This window comes from Cyanistes caeruleus, chromosome 2 (assembly GCF_971803275.1).
Source record: "Cyanistes caeruleus chromosome 2, bCyaCae1.hap1.1, whole genome shotgun sequence".
Classification (NCBI taxonomy): domain Eukaryota; kingdom Metazoa; phylum Chordata; class Aves; order Passeriformes; family Paridae; genus Cyanistes; species Cyanistes caeruleus.
The window spans coordinates 23,800,647-23,822,045 of record NC_141702.1 but is presented as its reverse complement, the minus strand read 5'-3'; the positions used below and the strand labels follow the sequence as shown (position 1 = coordinate 23,822,045).

Below are 21,399 nucleotides of genomic sequence, written 5' to 3'. Positions count from 1 at the left end.
CTGGAAGCATAAAAATTTTATTAAAAAAAAAGGATTTTTTTTTTCCTACCAAACATACAATTTCAAAACTTTGGAAGCAGATTGTTTCATTTGAAGTCTTTTCATTTTACTCAGAGAATAACACAATATACAGCAATGACAGCTCAAAAATCACCTTGAACAAAGCTGCTTTAAAATTATTTTGCAGATGATTCATGAAGTAAAACAAATCTTCCTTTCTTCCTTCTAATAACAGCCTCATCACAAGACGTCTGCTCATTACTTATTACTTTTAATGACAGCTGGTAAAAGAAAGGATTCTGTAGGAGTGGCCTCACATATGAGTCTACATATCTTTCATCTCTCCCAGAGGGTATATTCTCAAAGAGCCATGCTACTCTATTTAGATTTAGTGGCAGGTGATTTGAATAGCTTTGCAGCTATACAAAACACAAAGTGAGTTATCCTCTGTCGAGAAAGGCAGGAACATGTCAATAGCTCCTTGCTGTGCAGGTTGCAAGTCATATATTCTCCTCTGATCAACCTACCAAATTACAGGTACATCAGCCTTTTCCCTCAACCATTTCCTTTGGACTGTTCAGACAAAGTAGTTAAGCCTTGGGGCTGGGGATATGGGTACAGAGTAAACTAATAACATCATCCAAAGTACTGCCTACAAGCTTTTTCTCATATTAAGTGTATTGGAAGTAATTATACATGATACTCAATGTACTGGAAATAATTATACAACATTAAGCATGTGGGCAGATATTATATAATAGTGGTTTGTCTTGAAGTCATATTTTAGATGATGTGCAAATGAACATTTCTGCATGTGATGCTGTCAACTTTAGAATGTTTTAGTCCTGCACTAAGTGTAGATCACCCCATACTGCCAGAACATATATGTTAGAACTAGAGGGAAAAAAGCTTGAGCTGAAGGTGGTGAACAGTTCACAAACAGAGCTAACTCATCACACTGTTCTGCTAGAAATCCTGGTGTCAGAAAAGAGTTTACATCTTTATCAGTTTTACTGGTGCAAAAGTAAAATACCTTGATTTTCTGTTATAAACAATGTATTAGCTGTATAGTTGATGAGACTAAGGACACAGGACTAGAAATAGAGCAGATATTGGCACTAAAATAGCACAAAAATTAGCTGAGTTTAAATACTGAGAAAGACAAATCACTGAAATTGTGCTCTTGAATTGCAGGTCAAAGAGTAGCATTAGTGGTCAGCTGAAAAGTACAGATTGCATAATAGCAGCCTACAATATAATAAAACTGATCTTAATTTCCAAATTTTGTGTATGTTACTGGAAATATTTACAGTGCATTTTACACCAGCACACTCAAAGCAGCTGGGATATATACCAAAATACCCAATTCTTCCAGAAAAATTTCTCAGTAACACAAGGCTCTTGCTGTCAGCCACGTGAACTGAGAGCACAGACCCTAAACAATATAGACAGGTTGGCTCAGATTCATAAGATGACAATGTTAACTTTGATTTGGTACAACAAGGTTTGCTCCAGACGCAGGCTTACTGCCCCAAGAGCCAGAAAGGGGCTAACACAGCTGTTGGCTATCAGGTGTGACTTGTCACTGCCAGGACTCCTCAAGTGCTTCAGCTCTAACTCAAAGCTGTGGAAAAGCTAAGGCTGGATAGCAGTGTGATGGCATAAACATGGAATCTTGATATTTTGGTGCAATTGCCCTCAAACATGCAAGGCTTTGTCCCCTTAGATCTGAAATAAAGTACAACATAGCTTTCACATGAGGGATATGCCTCATCAGACTGCCATTGCCAACTGTGACACGTTTGGCCTCTTGATGTTTCAAAAATAAAAAAGCCTGTGGGATTCTTTTAGCTAGAAGACTGTTTTCTTGTCCCCCAAACTAAGTCAACCAGCCACCTCCAGACCTACTGTAGTATTAACAACACTGCTTTCAATCAGGCCAGCCTGTACAATTTCAGTCAAAATTTCAGGTTTAAAAAAAAAAAATGAGGTCCTAAAAACCAGCTCATTATAAATTGTTTGTAATTTTAATTTTAACAATTACTGTTTGTTCTGTCAGTGCTGCTCTTTGTGTAGAAACGTATGTCATTAAAATACTTTTGCATTGCTTTACTGTAATATTTGGTATCATCCACTAATGCATTTTAGTTTTGTTATTCTATTATCTTAGAAGCTTATTCTATCCTTTAGGCACCTCATATCCTGGAATAAAGACAATTAAGCAGTTCTTGTAAGTAGTCATTAATGAAATATCTATTAGTACAGTTCATCCATTAGTGGGCTGTATCACAATTTGAATACCTTACCTATTCTCAAAGCATTGGTTTATCACATACCAGCCCTGCTTGTCCCTGCTGCCTATGATGAGCTTTGTGAATGTAACGAGGGTCCAGGAGTAATGAACTTCTGCTTCTCAGCAGTGAGAAACTTTCCCTTCACGTTAACGTTCAGCCTTTTGTCTCTTCATTTAGTGAAGACTTAGCACTAATAGGCTTTCATCGAATGTAAAATACACGCCTTGACATGCTCCCGCATCCTCTTTCCGGAGACAATGCTGTTGCAATTCCCTCCAGAACAACTTCCAGGTAACCAATTCATTTTCAACACCTTCACGAGCTGGGCTTACGCTTGACACCACAACACGTGGCTTCCGCAGCTGGAGAGATGCAGAGGAGCATCTGGGGGGGACGAGGTGCGACCTCTCTGGATTTCACTCCACCCACTCCGAGCATCATGTTTTTCCCCTTTCCTCTGATCTGTAAAACACACAGCAGCATTCGCACACTGTCCGCGCTTTGGGGCCCTTCAATATGGACCTTTACTGTGGCGCTCTCAGGTCCACAAGGGACCCTTTCCCCCAGGAGCACCAGCCCGGCCAGACGCGCCCCGTCCTGTGAGGGGACACCCTCCCGCCGCCATGTCGCCTGGCGCAGGCGAACGGCGCCTCCTCCCCCGTGTCCGGGGCTTGGGCCGGGCTTTCGGAGCAGCGGCGCTCACGGTCGCTGCCGGCGATCGGCTTTTCCTCTCTGAGGCCGCTCCGTCGCTCCTTCCCCGGCGGCTCCGCGCCGAGAGCGCCGCAGGCCGCGCTCAGCCCGGCGCTGGGGGCGGCGCCCGCCGGCGGAAAGTGCTGAGTCACGGCCTGACGCGCGGCCGCCGTCACGTGCGGCGCCGGGCTCGGTCCCGCCGCCGCACCGAGCGCACCCGCCGCACCGCGCACTGGCGCGCTCGCTCCGCTCCGGCTCCGCTCGCTGCCTCGGCCTCTCCCGCGACCGGCCGGCATGGGGCTGCTATCGCAGGGCTCGCCGCTGAGCTGGGAGGAGACGCGGCGGTACGCGGAGCACGTGCGGCGGCACGGCATCCTCCAGTTCCTCCACATCTACCGCGCCCTGCGCGACCGCCACAAGGACGTGCTCAAGTGGGGCGACGAGGTGGGTGAGACCCCTGCGAGCGCGGCCTCCGCCGCCCCCTGTCGCGGGCGCAGGTGCCGTTCCGGTGCGGCGCGGGTCGGGCCGCGATGCCCGGAGCGGGCCCGGCCGCTCGGCCGCGGTCGCTCGGCGGGAGGGGACGTTGCGAGCCCCGGCGGGGCTTTGTTTACCTCGCGCACACACGCGGGCTCGCCGCCGCATTTCGTTGCGCAGCGCGGTTGCCCCGCTGTTACCCGCGGTTCTGAAACGCTAGAACAACTTTCAGTGTTTCCGCCTGGCACGGCTCGGTTGCCCGGGCAGCCCCTCGGGACGTGTATTCCCGGGGCGGTGATGCTCAGCAGCGCTTGCTTCTTCGGAGTTTGTTTACGCTCTCTCGATGAGTCTGAGTAAAGCATGTCTATGCCTCGAGTCCACGGCAGTGCTTGTTCGGACTCCGAATCAGTTTTTGGGAGGAAAGCGGGGGAAGCGGGGCTGGGGACGGCCGGGCGGCTCTGCCGTGGCAGCCGTCTCGCCGCGCACCGCGTTCCTCCCGTGTCCCTGCGTGAAAGGGACCTGCCGAGCCCTGCTTCACCCCAGAGTTCCCTGGGAGTTCGGTACGTGTCAGCCTGCCTTCTGAGCAAGGATCGGGATGGTCGCTCGGGTCACGACTTGAACTTCATTACAGGTGCTTTGTGCCCGAGGACCGTAACTTTAGTCAAAGGTCTTGGGTGTGTTGCCTTGTAAACCTGAGCTCAGTTGTGCCGCAGCCTGACAGCGCTCTGCAAGGAGCAAAGGCTGCTTCCTCTATTGATAGTTCCCCAGGAGACAGGAGCAGCTTCACATGTGCTGCGAGTTCCCCAGGAGACAGGAGCAGCTTCACATGTGCTGCGCTAGAAACTGTCCATGTCCGGGGTGTTGGTGAGGTCCAGCTTTGGTCACTTGGAGGTGTCCCAGATGAGGCTGAAGGGAAGCTGGAAGAGCAGAGTAGGATACAAGTAATGTGGGGACTTGGCCATTTCATCTCTGTCTTATGCAGAGTTTGCTTTCTGAGCAGCAAAAGCATTTGTGAGAAAACTTCATTCAAGTCATAGCAGCTGTTCACAGATGCTCTTTGCCAGGGGAGAATGCTGTTCACCATGTGCACCTTGAGAGAACTTGTCTCTTAAAGTCAGTTCTTCTTTAAAAGAGTCCTTCTTATAATTCACATAACAGCAGGGCAAGCGTTAGCACACAGGAGCTGCTTCCATGAGTGATGGGGGCTTGGCTACTAAAATCTGCTTAATGAGTACATGTAGTCTGCACCACAGTGTTGTGGACTCAGGAAGTTTAAATATACTTTTATCTGTCCCTTTCTGTCGTTTGTGTTGCCACATGTCTTATATGACTGAAGTTATGCTGACAAAAGAGCCTCGCAGTCTTGAGTCTGGGAATATAAGACGGAGTCTTCCTGTTGCTCTGAGACTTAGCTTGTGGGTTTTCTCATTAATCTTTAAGAGATTGTACTCATTTTTCAATGGGTGTTGGATTTTAGTTGTCCTTGCTCTCTCAGAGTGAAGTTTCGTAAGATAGCTAAGGCTGATCTGGTAGCAAGCTGGTTCAGCTTCCCTCCCTGTTGCAGGCTCGTATTTCTGCTGTCTGCCTTGTGTTGTTACTGGCCAGCTGAGTTTAAAAAGTTAACCCAGCGGAAAACTCTTCTTCCATTCAGTTTTTTAAGGTGGCTGGTTTTCTCAGCAGAGCTCCAGCTCTTTCACAGGTAGACCCAAAAGCTCTGCTTAATGTGAGGAAAGTAGCAGGAGTGTGTGGAGGAAAAGGTCAAATACAACCAGCCCCTGCAGCCCCACAGCTGATCACTTGATAATCTTAGATGTATGGTGAGACTGGACTCTGAGAGCCTCATTCTTCTTTTGGCCTGGGGACCGTACTGCACAAAGTGTTCATGCTTGATAAATAGTGGAGCAATATGTTAGAGGAGATTCATGGTTTCCTTCTACCATGCCCCAGCATGGCAAGAGGCAAGCTTTTAAGAGCAGTGTCATTGCAGACATGATTTTGATAAGGAGCTGAGAGCTTTATCAGAAATATCTCTGAACATTCAGAGGTCAGGTAACCTGGTTCATTGTCGACCTCTTTATTTTAGCAAATGCTAATAAACTCAGGTGTGGCAACTTTGTTCTGCTGTGTTATGCAGTGTTATATTTTTACATAACACAGCATTTAGGAGTGTGTTAATGGACCACGTACTTGTAGCCAGTCTGCTCTTGTGCAAACACAAACAATACCTCAGTCCATAACTTAGCTGAGATGTGCTGCAGATAGACTAATGCAGAGGGCAGTACATTTGTTTTCCATTTTTCTCCTCAGGTGTCTAGTTGTTAGAAAGTGGCGCCACATTTATATGCAGCTTAGATGAGTCAACTGACTAATTGGACAGCTTTCATAAAAAGTCTTTTTTGCTCTTTGACCTTCATGTATAAAGTCATAGCCTGAGGGTGTTTAATTGTTTTAAAAACTTCTTGAAGATAGAAATCAAGAATGAGGATGGCAGCCCTCATGTAATGGTAGAGATAAAACAAGAATGAACAAAATTACTTTTGTGTTCAAGAGATGTTTCTGTGACCCTGTTTAGTGAAAAACATATTTTGTAATTTTTTTTTAAGGAATGTTTATGAGGAAAAAACCCAGCCTCAGTAGCACATACTGAGTTTGTTTTTCAGGGCATATGTGTGGATGCTTGAAAGGTTGTTCCCCGTGTAGGTGATGGCATTGTGAAGGGAATACTGTGTTTGCTCATGATTGTAGATACCAGCCTTTGCCTCATTAAGACTCCCACTTCTCAGTGTGTGTTTTAAGACCCATTACAGAGCTGTGGGAGTCCCTTGTGGTGCTTACAACCTCCTAGGGACTCCATTCCCTCGGGTTCCGAGGGGATGAAACTGGGGAGTCATCATGTACACCCAAGATGAACATCAACATCTTGGGTGTCAGACAGAAGTGTTAAGGCTAAGTGCTAACAGAGCATGGTGGTGGCATCTGTTTTGAAGGGAGTGAGACAGCATCACAGCTTGCATTGCAGGGTAGCACTCCCTAGTGCTCCCATCCTCTCCTGAGTAAAGAGCTGGAAAGGTCAAAACACTGGTTTTGCTGCCTTTTCAAAAGTCAGCTCTTCTATTGCTTGCAGTGTTAACAGAACCAAGAGCTGTTGTCTGTTTTGGGGTAAGTTCTTTTTTACTCCATTTTCCGCAACCATGAAGCCTTTGCAATCGTAAAAAACAAAAGCCTACCAAATATGAGTGTAACAAAGTAAAACTTGCTCTAAAAAAAGCTTTCTAAAGCTTTTTCTAAAGCTCCTTTAATTTCCATTCGCAGGTAAAGGTCTTCTGCCTCTTAATCATCCTTCTACCTCCTTTAAAAATGACAGTTGACCTCCCTGTTTATGCTTGACTTCTCCTGACTGTGGAGAATACAAAACAGTGAACTATCTCATTATCATCATCAAACCTAGACTTACTTTCATTGCCTTAATGCTCACTAAGTTTGGGCAACAGTTGCATCTGCTGGTGAGATCCTGTCATGCTAACAAGTATGATCTCCTCATGTTCTCATCTTCCGCATCCATCCAGTAATGTATGCTTGACCTCGGGGTTGCAGAGTTGTGATCATTGTTTATTTTTTTTTTATTTTTGTGCAGCAGAATCCAAAACCTGCAACTTTTCAGTAGTGTGTTTCAGAACTCCAGTACAGTTAGCAGATACTATGTGAAACAGTTAGTTTGTGCAGCTTGGCAGGCGCTAGCCTGTTCTGCTGCTTCCCAGCTTTTATTCCAAAAAGCTCCCTTCTGTGCCAGTGCATTATTAGTCTCCTGTGCTGTTCAGCACCTCTTGTCTGCTGGTTGCATTCCTCTAACTGATGGATGTTGCTTGAATTTCCCTTTGGAGCTTTTTGCGGACACTTGGATCAGACAAGTGGAACGGCTGGCCCTTGGCAAGGCTCACTGCTGCTGTTTTTGTGCTGAGCACACAAGTGTAGAGTCACAGCATTTCACACCGACCAACATATACTTATGTATTCATATTGCATGTAATACTTGTCTTCCACAGTCTGTAAAGACTAAGGAGGAGCTGTTTCAGCATAAAAAAATTTGGAAGCAGTTGTCCCAGAAGGAGATCTCAGAAGAAAGGGATTTAGCATGGGGAAAACATGACAGTTTTATTTTAAAGTACTTGTGAATGAAGTAGGAATTTGATTTGCTCAGCCTTGTTTAGTGAAGTTGTACATAATAATGTTTTTTGTTGTGTATGAGTCGTGTTCTCATAAGTGTAGGGACCTAGCACACAATAAGCATCTTCAGCTTTTTAAAAGTTGTTTTCTTAATGGAAACTTGAAGTGAAATTTTGAGGCCTTTAAAAAGATTTGGTAATGCTGTGTATGAGGCAGCATGAAAAATGTACCACTGCACTGCTTGCAAGTTCAAGTCTTAATGAGTTAATTCTAGTTTGGTTTTGGTTCTTTGTTTTCTTTCTTGCCTTTTTAAGCTTCTTTTGACCTTTTTCCTGTATACTCAATTAGTTCCCCTCCTTGTCCTTCAGTTTTTGAATTATATCTTGTAAATAAGTTAAATGAAAACTGAGATGAACATGTGCTAATCAGCACTTCCTCGTGCAAGAAGCAAAACAGCCCTTCTCAGGATCTACAAGAGGCCAGGGGTTTCTTACCAGAATGTCCCAAAGGTTCTGATTAGAAGATGCATAACTCTCTTGAAAGCTTTCTCCTTCGTAATGAAAGGCTAGGCTGTGAAAAGAGCTGTATTTCCTTGAGTGGTTCTTTCAAGGGAGCTAGCTATTGCATTAGTGTCTTGTTACAGTTTCTAGCCTGTGATGGTTTTGGGTGTTTCCAGGGCAGTAGCAACGAGTAAATGGTATGATCAGAGATGTTACATTACAGTTTGCAGAACTTCAGACTGCTAAAATTATTGCTGTGTATTAAAGAAATTAATTTGGGTTCAGACGCACACAGTTTGAGACTCCAGTTTGCCTGTCACCCACTTAAAACCAGGAACAAAAACTAGGGCATTTTTTTAGCAGTGGTGAATCTAGTTCATCAGCTGCATTAAATAAGTACAGGTACTATCCCTAATGTACACAGAAGTTTTCATCATCTGTTTGCTAAAAAGACGACCAGTGAGGCTTGGTGAGATACAGATACGTGTGCATAAAAATGTCCTAAAAGAGAGGAGAAAGGAACAGAACTGATAGAGTAGGTTCAGAGAGCATCATGGCATACAGAAAGGTAGTGTTTATTTCTCATTTTCCAAGAAACTTGGCTAACCTGGTAGACCAGAAGAGCAGATGTCCTTTTAAGACAATTACCTATTTTACAAAGCCTAGATGCCCTGTGGAACAAGATGCCACATGATAGCTTTGAAGCTGAGACAGACATTGACTTGCATGGACAACAAGAATAGACAGTTTATTATGGTTTCTTTAAACTTTACCTGCTGCAAGATGTTTGTCTGTCTATCCAAACCACTTAGATAATTGTACAGCGAATTGTGAGGTTTCTTCAATGCTTATCTGAAAGTTTCTAACTAGGTTTTTGTTCTATTTGTTATGAATAAAACAGAATCACAAAAAATAGTTGTTGCATTTTCTAGAATGTCAGTAGTATATGGTCTTTAAAAAAAATTCATCCAAATCATGAATACAGATTCATCATCAGTACTGTCATGATCTCCCATTCTCACTTTATGCAAACTGCTGCAGTATACCAGTATGCAGAAATTGCTTTTTAAAATGCTTTTCTTGGTAATCTTGTGCCTGTGTTAAAACTAGCAGTGGCATGAAGTCTTACAAATTTTTTTTGCATTCTTGTCATTTTAGGACAAATGCTTTTAGTCTCTCTGATCCCCAGTGAAATTCTCCAAACAGAATGCATTTTTTTATTTTGTTTTCACGCAGAAATTCCTCATGATGGTCTCTGCCAAATGAGGCATGTGCAGATGCGTCTCAATGGAGCTGTCTTAATCAATGTGCTCACCCACTGGCCGCTTGGGGGGAAGCAGCACTCGTGAATGATTTTGTGATTTGTCACGTGTCCGCTTACCCTTTCTCTTTCAGCTTTATTTAGCTAAATAAAGGGACAGTGGAATTATTTATTTACAAATAGACTTAGTGCTTAATATCTCTTGTATGGATACCTGCTGTTTCAAATAGTGGCATTTCTGGGGCTGTGTCTGAAGGTGTGATGTTATTGCATCAGCTTATGCTGCTTGACAGCCATGAGCGTGTATGTATGCAACCTCCAAAAGGAATACACTAAAACAGAGAAATATAACCCTTTAAATTTTGACTTGAGCAAGATAGGTGCCCTTGAAGAGTCCTCCTGTTTATTCCTTCCCTGGATGCTTTGACTGACTGCCATAAAACTTTTTTTCTGCCTGGTTTTAATCCTGGCATCAGGGAAAACCTAAACTAAACAGTCTGGCTCTCAAAACATGCATAGTGTGCTAACCCTATGATGGCTGATAATTTTGCTTCATCTCCCTCTGCTTAGAGGCTGGGTGATGTGTACATGTTGTAGTGTAGCACCAGTGACCTACCTGAGAGCTGTGCTGCCAGATGCATTGTGTATGTGACAGTGCAAGGCTCATTGTAGTTTATACTGAGATGATCTTTGAAAATTTAATTTTGTAATCAATGAAAACCAGTTTGGAGATTTTGGGGTTTTCTGTTGTGTGGGATTTTGTTTGGATTTTTATTTAGGGGGTTTTTTTATGTGTATGTGATTGGTTGGTTGGGGTATTTTAGGACTGTTTTTTAGGATTATTTTAAGGAGTTTTTTCCCAAAGCAAGCTGCAGTTGGTCATAAATATTGACCCGCCCTCACAATGAACATTTATTCCTCCTTCGCAATATCATATTTTAATAAGAGAAGCTTACATTACCTATTGTTTGTATATTTCTGCTAACAAAATATTCTGTTCAGTATTATTTCCTTCTGTGGATATCAAGTCTATTGCTGTGGTTTTATCATGGGATATTTTCTATTGTAATTCTTATTTTCCCTCAGGATTTCTTCTTGCTGTGCAGATGCCTTATTTTAGTTAACAGCATGAGAAAGGGTGAGTCAGGAGGATGAGTACAAGAAAGATTTTATTGTTGATGTTGCATATTCGGTTGTTCAGGTTTTTTACTTTTCTTTCTGATGAAAAAGACGAATTAGAAACTTGCAGCATTTTGTTTCAGAGGTGAATAAATAAATAAGGTTGTCTCTGCTGCAGAAATCTAAAGTTAACATGATCCTAGTCCTTTTAATAATATTAGCCTCAGGTGTTAGTAGAGAAGTCAAAGATGACACTTCTTTCTGTAGTGCACCACATCTTATTTCTTTAGAATCATGCAAATGGTTATAAATTCTCAATTTTAATTTTCAATAACCCAGCTTCCTGGTTTGTGGCGTGTGCAGGACACAATCTCTAGTCACATTTTGTCATGCACAAAAAAATCTGCAGCTGTGATGTTGTTTCGTGGGACGGGTAAACAGGCAAAAGTGCTTAGTTGGGGGTGGCTGTGTTGACTGAGATGAGAGCCTCTGCATCCTCTCTGTTTTGTCTGTGATAATATTAAATGTGGCATAAAAATTCTTAATTTTTTCATTATTGTCAATGAGTTGTGTTTCATTTCTGGGACACACTTTCTGTGAATTGGTTTTGTTTAGAGTTGGCAATGGTACTTTTTTAATTGGATTTCCACTTCCAATCTGCTTGATCAAAATTAAGTATTTTGGGAATAACATTTTAATCTTGGTTCTCCTGTTGCAGATTTTTGAAATTATTTCTGTGGCAGAGAATATCCATGGGCTTGCTGGCTAGAAACAGGGCAACCAGCCTCTGTGGCACTTCCAGACTTGTTTTCCTTTGAAATTTGCTCCCTCAGGCGTTACATTTATTGTAAGACAGTAAAGCTTTCATTAAAGGTACATTACCAGCTGTTTATTTCTCTGGCTCCATGCTTTATCACCTCAGTGGTGAGAAGATAACTGCATCAAAAAAACCCACTGTGGCTATTATCAGACATCCATCAGAAGTATTTGTACCTAGAGAAAATAATCTACTTTTTCCATCTAACACTGAAAACTTGTGGCAGAGGTTCTTTAATGAACAGTCAGATTATTAAAACTTAATTATCTTTTAGACTGTCATTTAATGATAAGGGTATTGTAATGATGCATTAACTGATAAATAAATATCTGTAAGAACTAGTATTTTTTCCATAAGTGAACTTAATAACTAGTGAAAAGGGTATTTTCTACTGCATACATACGTATATGAAGCAAACTGCATGTAAATACTTAAATGTTGGTAGTGGCTTTTGTTAACGTAAATAATACCTGTAAGACCTCATTGGATGTTCAGGAAAATTTTCAATTTCCCTTAAACCTCCAGGCCTGAAGGAAGGTTCACATGAGGAGGTTGCTAACAATTGTTCCAGGTATGTGTGGCAGTAGCTGTCCAGTGGAGAGGAGCTGTCATTAAGATTGTCTTTGAGAAACAGGAGTGGTCCATGAGTCACCTATGATCACTTTTATTTAGAATCACAGAATGGTTTGCGTTGTAAGGGACCTTTGGAGATCATCATGTCAAATTCCATGCCCTGGGCAAGGACGTTTCCATTATACCAGGTTGCTCAAAGCCCCATCCAAACTGGCCTTGATCAGTTCCAGGGATGGGCCATCCACATCTGAGATGGATGGTCAGGAGTGTGGTACAGGTAGTGTTTTTCACACATAGAAGGCATGGAGCAATGTTTTTTATTTGCTTTTCTCTTAAAAAATAAAAAAATAATTTAAAAAAACTTTTCTTCAAATCATTCTTTTAAACTATTTTCTTCTATTATGTAATTTTGGCACCTTACTTTGGAGCTTATTAAGGTCCCGACTGTGCTTACCAGTGTTCTCATAGGCAGAAGTACCTCACAGCAAATACATTGAATGTTAAAAGGATTTTAACATTTAACACTACAGCAGAGGCTTTACTCTCATCTATTAGATGGGTTTTGTTCCGTTGTGTAGGTAGCATGATGGTGTTACATTGAGAGTGCAAGGGTGGGTTTCCATATTGGGAAGCAGACCATTACCAAGGCAAGTATTTGGACAATGACATGTTGCTGTCCAGGCGTTAGAAAGATAAATTACTTGTCAGTAGAATTGCCATGTTAAGGTTTAGGGCGTAACACACTTCAGTGATCTTAGGTCTAGGGGGAGAGGTTAGCAAAGCTTGAGAAGGATGTACCACTGATAGTGGGCACAAAGGACACAGAATTTACAGGCCACAAGGACACTTGGCAAAACTCCCAAGATAAGGAAGAAACAAACAAAGCCAACTCAGCAACTGTGCGGAGATCAGTTCCAACTGGGTAAAAGGTAATTCCGGCAGGGAGAGATTCCCACCACCATGGTCTGCTGACTCAAGAAACCGACCAATTCAAGAGAAGTACTGAGTATGCAGACTAATTAGCATGAGAAGAAAGAGTGTCATTTAAGGTAGAATTAATAAGAGAGCCGTGTAACATGTAGCCAATAAAGTGTGATTTCTTTGCTAAAATGTAGAAATAGTATAAAGCTTTGATGATGGGGGAGATAGCAACCTTTTGTGGGTTATCACCTAGCTCCTTGCTTTGCACAAATTAGAATAAAGAAATATTCAGCCTGAAGTTGAAACATGGGTGTTTCAGATGAGACACTAGAAAAAAAACATTAGGGTGATCAGGCATTGGGGTAGGTTACCCAGGGAGGTAACAAAGTCACCATTCCTGAAGATGTTGAAGAGGCATCTAGGTCTTGTTCAGTGATATGATTTAGTGATATAGGGCAGTGTTGGGCTGACAGTTGGACTTACTGATCCTTAAGGTCTCTTCCAACCTTGAAGAGTCTTTGATTAAATGGAAGTACCTCGTCTTGGTGTGTACGTTGGCACTGCACACTGGGCAACAAGCCCACATTTGGGACAACAGTGTGGCATAGATGGCAACTTCGGTTCTTGTTCCTTAGAATTACTGTTAACGGGTTGTTTCTGATAAACCCTCATTTTTAAGAAGCACTCCTTATGCAGAAATAATATGTGTAATTATAGTCAAATAACTCAGGCATTCAAAAAATTTCAGACATGCTTACCCATTTCCAGAGAGCTGTCATCTTTCATTTTGCCTCCAGACAAGCCCAGCACAACTGTTTCACTTAATGAATGGAGAGTGGTTGTGGTTCTCTGCAGTTGAGAGGCTTCAAGGTCTCACTTGTATTTACAGAGGCAATATCAAAGAATTTTCAAAAGCCTAAAATTTTTTTGGTAGCCAACTGTGCAGAAAGGTCGTAATGAGTGAAGTAGCACCATTCTGGGTGCTAGCAAGCTAATGGAGCATGGTGCTTCTTGAGAAGATTCGGTAATGGAGTGGAGTGGAGCTGGCGTGGAAGTACTCTGTAGATGCAGTTATATTGCAAGCCAGTAATTAAGAGGAACGAAGCCTCTAAAGAGCAGGTTTTCCTTGTGTGGCTCATAAATAGTTCTGATACTTCAAGTATTTGCTTTAAGTAAAATTGTATTTGTTTCTTTAATGTGTTTAACTGCGAGCAGTAATTTGTTTTAGGCTTGCTCTGTGTTGGAACGGGGCAAGGGGTTGGACTTTCAGCTTTTGCTTTGTAACCTTGCTAGCCAAACTGTTGTTCTTTGCCTGGTAAGGTACCACAGAACTTCTGTGAGCCAGGCAGACCAGGGGTGGTCAGAGAGATTCATCCACTGAAGTTGTGTGGAGCATTGTCTGTCGGCAGGGAGGAGCTGGGATGCCACATCTTGTCCTCAGGAGCCTTGCAGCATGTGCCAGCCAGAAGACAGAGGTGTGTAGGGTTTGCTGCACAATGAGAGCACTGACTGGAAACTTGGGTCCAAAGTGGCCATGACAGGGTGCATTGTCCTTGCTGGCTCTAAGCAAGGCTGCTGGTCAGCCATCTGCATCAGGAGTTTGATCTGATGTGTGTTTTGCTTCTTGCTAAGAAGCCTAGTTAAAATTATAGAGAAAAGTGAACTCTATAGAGCTCAGCAAAACAATGAATTATGGATGTTGGGTGAAGTCCCTCATATTTGGCCTTTGGACTGGAATCTCTGCCAGGCGTGCTGTTTCTCTCAGCTTGGCTGCATTTCTCTGAACTTTGTTGTGGATAAAAAACATGTGAGGAGTCTGTGAATGATGACCTGAAGTTGAATGTAAAAATGTGTGAACTCTGAATTTGTTTCTTTCTTTTTAGCTGTAGGCTAAATCTTTTGATGAGCTTAAATTACATTCTTTAAGGATGCCCATTCAGTCAGTCCCTCTGTTGTCAAGATACTCTGTGGGTTTCTTGGAACTGTTGGCAGCTGTCTGAAGTTTTTTCTTTTCATTAAAATTAATGGCAGATCATCTGTGTGTTAACACAGCTTTGAAGATTTAGTCAATGTTTCTGGAGGCAAAAGTAATAGTTGTTTCTAAAGCTAGACACTTAAATGAAATATATTCACTACTGTATTTGAAATATGAAACACTTGATTTCTTTGGGTTTGCCTTCTTGACTTAGTGTTTCTTTACACTTTTGCCTTTTTTCTTAAACTTGCAATTTGGTTTATAGAGAAATACAGTCTTCTCCCCATCAGCTCATTACAGCAACATTTGGAGAGGGATTTCTAGGACAGGAGGCTAATCACAGTAGCATACTCATGTAAAGGTGGACAACTTTGGGTCTCTCAACAGCAGCTGCAGTTCCTGTGCTCTCCCTTCTGCTCCCACAGGTAGTGTTGGGAGAAGCCAGCTTGATGGCAAGCTTGGTGGCAAGCTTGATGCCCATTCTGTGTCCATCTGAATGACTCACACCTGGGGACTCGTATAGCTGCTCTACATTAGGCCAGCTCCTAGTGAGAATGATACTTTTACAAAGCAGGAGATGATGGTGAATGTGGTAGGAAACTGGAGTCCCTTTTTCTTTCCAATATTCAAGGTCAAGTGACACTGGAGAGACTAGTGCTGGGCAATAATTAAATCAGTGCTCAACTGTGTTCTGATTGACTATAGTCTGTAGTTATCTCAAGTAGATTATTGTGGCATAATACACAGAATTGATAAAATATACCATGCAAGAAAATGTGATCTGCACAGAAACTACAAATCATTATTTTTTTTCTTCAGGAGATTAAAATTTGATCTTAGAAAACATACAGCAAATGTGTATTATTGCTGGATGAGTCCCTCCAGAGTTTCTCTGATCAGATTCTGTAGAATTACAAGCACTCTTGGATAATACTGCTTGTAATTTAATCACAAATCCCAACTAAGGATTATATTTTTTGTCACAGTAGCAATAACTCTTCCATGGACAATGAAGCAACCAAAGAACATGAAGACTACAAATCTACTTACAATGTGCTGTTAAACATGGCACAAGTTCCCTGTCTTTTGGCAAGTTGCTTACCTATTTTCATCAGACTTCTGCACAAAATAGAAATTGCCATGAGTTGCTATGCTGCAATAGCATGAGCATCTTGTGTGAATCTGGGACTGGAGCAGTCACATTTGTTAAATACAGAGGGATGTGGCTCTATGGACAGTGTTGGAAAATGGAACTGAGGAGCACAGTGCACCTCTGACACTTCTAGCTGTGAAATTGCAATCTGAATTTTTAACTGTAGGTTGATGTTTGAATTAGATGATTTTTGGAAGTCTTGGAGGCAGTGGTTTGAGAGACTCCAGTAAAAGGCACTGTCTCTCACCACTGGCTCAGCTGGGGTTTGAAAGCCAGTACCCTGGTAGTGCATTTCCATGGGTGACTTCTGTTTTTTTCATGGTAGGCACATTGTACTTTACATTGCACTTGGGGGCTGGCTTGTCTTTTACACTTTCCAGAACATTGCTAAGCATCCTCTAACCCAGATGTATTAGCGAATAGAGCGTACCTGCAAGTGTTAAAGGGCTACAGAGTCCAAGCAGCCCAGGTTGCTGTGCTGGGTAGCATTCTAAAAGTCTTTACAGGAGTTTTTATTTGACTGCAAGTGTGCATGGAGATCAGGAAGTTTGAAATGAGGGTGTTCCCAGGTTTGGTTGCTTTCAGATAATGTCTGTTAGGGGAACATACTGTGAAGTGCTGGGATGCAGCTGTCATGAGTGGCTTGCTGGATCTAGGGTTGTAGCCTGGTGCAGGGACAGGGGAAGAGCTCTGGGGACAAGATATGCTGCTGGGCAGGAGGAGAAGAGAATGTGGCAGCAAAGCTGAATCAGGCAGGGGTGAAAAACACTGTGCTATGCCAAGAGCTGAAGTGTAATAATGACAGGACTGATGCTGTCACCAACAGCTGTGGGCTTTCTGTGGTGTAAATGATACACAGTGCTAGTCTTTAGTAGCTCCAACAAGTTGTGGGTGTAAATGGATGTCTTGTAAAATAACTTTTGGTTTTTTTGTTTGTCAGCAGGAGAGACTGTAACTGATGGGATGACAGTGAAATGTTTGTGGGTTGCATATAGCTTCCATGGTGTTTTATTTCTTTCTTTCTAGAAATAGTGTGGAGGCAAGTACAAAGTCATTGTCTCCAACTAGAAATGGAGGGCAAGAAATGTCAAGGAATTTCAAGTCCTTATTCAAGATGAAATAAGCCTGCAGCCATCTTTGCCAGTACTGCTTATTGCATGTAGTTAGTAATGATTTTGAACCTTCGTAAAGTTCAGTATCTTTTTTTTTTTTTCACTTGATGCTTGAAATTGCATGCCAGTGTGTTTGTGTCTGAAGAAAACCTTACTGTATAATTGTTTGTTTTGTTTTTGTTATTTACAAGGTGGAATATATGTTGGTAAAATTTGACCATGAAAATAAGAAAGTGCGTTTGGTACTCTGTGGTGAAGAAGTTGTTCAAACACTGCAAGACAAAGGGGAGAAGGTAAACCCCAAGTGAGTAGATGTTTCCAGTTTCTATTTTTTTTATTCTCTTGTTATGATACTGTGCAAAATTTTGTTAACCTGGTTTACCATTCAAGTCTGCTATTGGTAAAACTGTAAACCACAAATACTGATATTTTCAGATAAATCTGGGGTTCAGGAAGTGAAAGATTTTGAGCACACTTGCAGGCAGTCCATGCACTTTTTGTATTATGCTTTGAAATAAAGGAGGATGTAATGGTGAGCCCACAGAAGTTGCAGTTTGTCTTGCTCTGATGTTGTGCCTGTGTGTATGCCGTAATCCATGTCCCATAAAGTACATGTGCTTGTGTACTTGCTCCTGCATCTCTTGACTACAGGAGCAAGTGAGGGCTATATAGGGGAAGCCTGTTGTCTGTAAGAGCACTCTTGTATTTTTGGAAGAACTAGAAGTGTAGATGTAAGAATGCAGGGAAGTTTTTCCCTATCCTTTCCTGTGGAAAAGCAGCAGTGATCTATATTTTCTGGTTCTGGTTAAAATCCCAAGAAAAAAAGTTTGAGACAGATGCTAAGGGTGACTGCAATTTGGTGAAGGCAAATCCTGCTTATTGTATTACACAGCAGCACTATTGCTGCCAAACTGCACCTTGCTTTCCTTTCACCACTTCCTGATGGTTAGGTACATTGGAAGGTACGCTGTGTTCCTTTGTCAAATATTCAAATATCGGAGACTTTTCTTGCAAGTAGTATTAATTTCTGAAATTCTTACAAATAATTCATCTTTTTTGAAGTAGCAGAAATATTTAAATGTGCTTCTTCTTTTATTATAGTCACCCAACACTCTGGAGACCAGAATATGGAAGCTACATGATTGAAGGAACACCTGGACAGCCATATGGAGGAACCATGTCTGAATTCAATACTGTTCAAGACAACATGAGGAAAAGACGGCAAGAGGCTGCTTCTGTACTCAAAGAAAATGAGGCTGTTTGCACAGTGACATCATTTCCAAGGTGAGATGGTTGTTGAAGTGTAATGCTATGTTTCCTGTTCTCCTTTTAAACTTTTTCTACTTATTGCATATAGCTAAACTGTTCAATGAAATAGAGAAAAATATTTGATTAAAATAGTTTAGCTTGATGTTCCAGTCATGTTTCCTAAAATTTTTATTGCAACGAGACAAGGATATAAGCATCTTTTACATTTTTAGGTTCCTTTTAACCTGTGATAAATTTGTATTAGGAGAGAATATTGAATATTTGTAACATAAAGTGTTAAGTCTAGAGTAGTCTATACCACCTTGAGTTGATACAGAAGATTATATAGAAAATATTTTTCTTTACCTTTTTGCAAACTATGATCTTTTTAAGTAGCAGTTTTGCAAAACATGGCTAACCTCATCTATTTCTAATACTACTTTTTCACTAAAGTACGTGCAAGCTTCTGGTAGTTTGGGGCACCCGAACTTAATACATCTATTATACAACACTCTACTTACTGAATCTAGAAAGGAGAGCATCTCTCCTGGGTTAATAATACCCTTACAAAGGATAGATTTCATCCCTTCTACTGTTGTAAAGGAATTATTGGAGAAATTAAATTTAGGATGAACTTCATTATCTAGGAGAAACTGTATTTTGTGACATTCCTTTGCAATATAATTCTAGGCAGAGATTTATTACATTTGTTCTGACTAGCCTGGTCAGAGAAGTGAATGAAGATATAGTTATGCTTATAATGGTAAAAAAGTTGCTCTGCAGTAGAAGAGAAATGGCTGCCCTTACTGGCTAGTTTCTTGTATAATACAGAATGCAATAGCCCAAGATGCTTGCTGAGAGGAGGAACAATACAAAATATGCATTAGCAGCAGTGGTGCCAAAATATCTGCATAATGCCCCACAAATGCTGTTTTAAGAACACTCTGTTAACAAAATTCACTTTCACTTTATTAGAGTTATACTAGATGTAATAAAAGTTTATTTAAAACAGTGGACAGTGGTTAAGTAGTTGTCAGTGTATTAGAGAACTGGGTTTTCTTCCCCTACGACCTTACAGGTACATTATGCCATTTAATAAGTTTTACATGCAAACTTTTTGGACCCAGTCCTTCAGGGAATAAAGGCAGAGGGGTTCTTCATCCCTTGTAGAGACAGATAAATACTTTTTACATCACTGTAGGAGCAGTACATTGGACTTCAGTGAAAGCTAGTAAATAAAATGTAGTTTGTTTATGACTTATGGGTCATTCCAAACATACTTTCATTCCTTAGAGATTGCTCTCCCTAGGCTAGCCTAATTTAGTTTATTATTTCTGCCTTTTGCTATCTTGCCATTCAAGTCCTTGTTGGTTTGACTGGACTCTTGCTAGCATGTATTTCTGAGGCTTCATGGGGTTGAAGTTTTTTGCCACATCGTCTCTACAATAATACGTTCATATGACTGTGTGCATCTGAGCATGTACACGTGTATATAATAAAATCTGTGCATTTGAAAAGACAAAAAAATTTGTTAGAATGCTGATGGAAGAAAGGTAAAGAAGTAAGTTTATTCAAATTACAATAATTCAGTTAAAAGTGAACAATTTGAAAATGCTTAAATATTAAAAAATTCTAGCTTAAATACTAAATGAGTGTCTGTAGTTCTTAAATCTGTGAGCACTCACTGCTCTACCAGAAAGTTGCTTTCTTTCTTGAGGACTGGAGGGATGCAGTTTACAATGTAGCACTTAGGTAAGTGAAGCTGGCTTTAAAAGCTGTAGGACAACTTAATGAAACCAGGAAGAAGAAACAATATTGAACATAAATAATATTCTCAGAAATGTGTTTTCTGTTATCTTGACTAGTTTGTTTGTAATTTTATCCGCTAACTTTTTTTTAACCATCCAAATACTAGAACCTCTCAACACAATCTTTGCCCTTTTTACTGTACAACATGGAGAAACTAATCTGATGCTTTACCTCAATCTTGTCAAATGTTCCTTTGTCTCAGCTGTACTGAGAGCTTGTTCTTGTTTCAGGTGACTCTGAAACTTAAAATGGAGTTTCTCAAAGGGGAGGGCTGTATTCTGATTAGCTGGCATATCTCTCAGCATTTTACACCTAATAGCCACAATTTTTATTTGCTTATGACACTTGTCTCATAAGGGTTCTCAGAGCTCTAGAAGTGCTATAAGACTTAGGATGTGTGTACCTAATTCTAATTATTACAGAATTCGTTAAGCATATATTTTAAAAGTAGGGCTGGATAAATTACTTTGGCAGTTGACCTGAATCCTCGAGATAAACGCTGAAACACATAATGCAGCTGCATGTCAGTATTAATAACAAGCACTAGCACACTAAAATGTGTGTGTACCCCACATAGTACTGAAGTTTCCTGCATCAGCTGCTGAAAATGTCCATGTTTTCTGTCTAATGATAGACCAGTGGGGTTTCTTTTAAAAAAAAAAAAGCTGTGTTAACCACTGTGGAAGGTGGTTGTTGGCCGGTTGTCTACTGGAATCCTAATCTCTGATCATCTGACCGTTCTAAAATCACAGTCTGTTTTCATTACAGCTTGGGTCTCATTGTTCTGTTACACAGGTTAGGGTGCCCTGGGTTTACACTGCCAGAATATCAGCCAACACCAGTAGAAGGAGGAGCTTCAAAATCACTCTTTTTTCCAGATGAAGCCATCAATAAACATCCTAGATTTAGGTAAGACTATTTGGGAAATTTGAGAACTTGAATATTTTGTGTCTACCTAAATATCATAGATATATCTGCAAATTCTTTACAGTACTGGACTAGAGAGCTCTGTAGCTGGTTGCTGCAGATATCACAAGGACTTGCACAGAAATAGTTGTGATGACTTGTATTTTCTTTTCAAAGTGCCTTGAAAATTAATTAAGTAAAAGGAACTTTATATAATAATTGACACTATTATGGGGCAAAAAATGTTGATTTTGCTACTGCAAAATTGTTTCTAGTTTGAAATCCTGTACCTAAATGCTTCCATCATGGTTAATCCAGCTCCCACTTAGGTATGTCACAGCGATATCTCTGTACTCAGTAGCTTGCCCTAGTTACTCTGAAAT

The 21,399-nt window shown here is 41.2% G+C and overlaps 1 protein-coding gene across 2 annotated transcripts in view; it reads left to right on the top strand.

The window, feature by feature from the left end:
- The first annotated feature begins 1 nt into the window (after position 1).
- The window catches only part of GCLC (glutamate-cysteine ligase catalytic subunit), a 39,580-nt gene continuing 18,182 nt past the window's right edge, over positions 2-21,399 (top strand). For both annotated transcript variants that reach the window (XM_086876087.1, XM_086876086.1), the window contains exons 1-4: positions 2-3,428; positions 17,245-17,357; positions 18,155-18,337; positions 20,906-21,019. In XM_086876087.1, the coding sequence (XP_086732213.1) occupies positions 3,279-3,428; positions 17,245-17,357; positions 18,155-18,337; positions 20,906-21,019 (560 nt within the window). In that variant the 5' untranslated portion in view covers positions 2-3,278. The remainder of the gene's footprint in view (positions 3,429-17,244; positions 17,358-18,154; positions 18,338-20,905; positions 21,020-21,399) is intronic.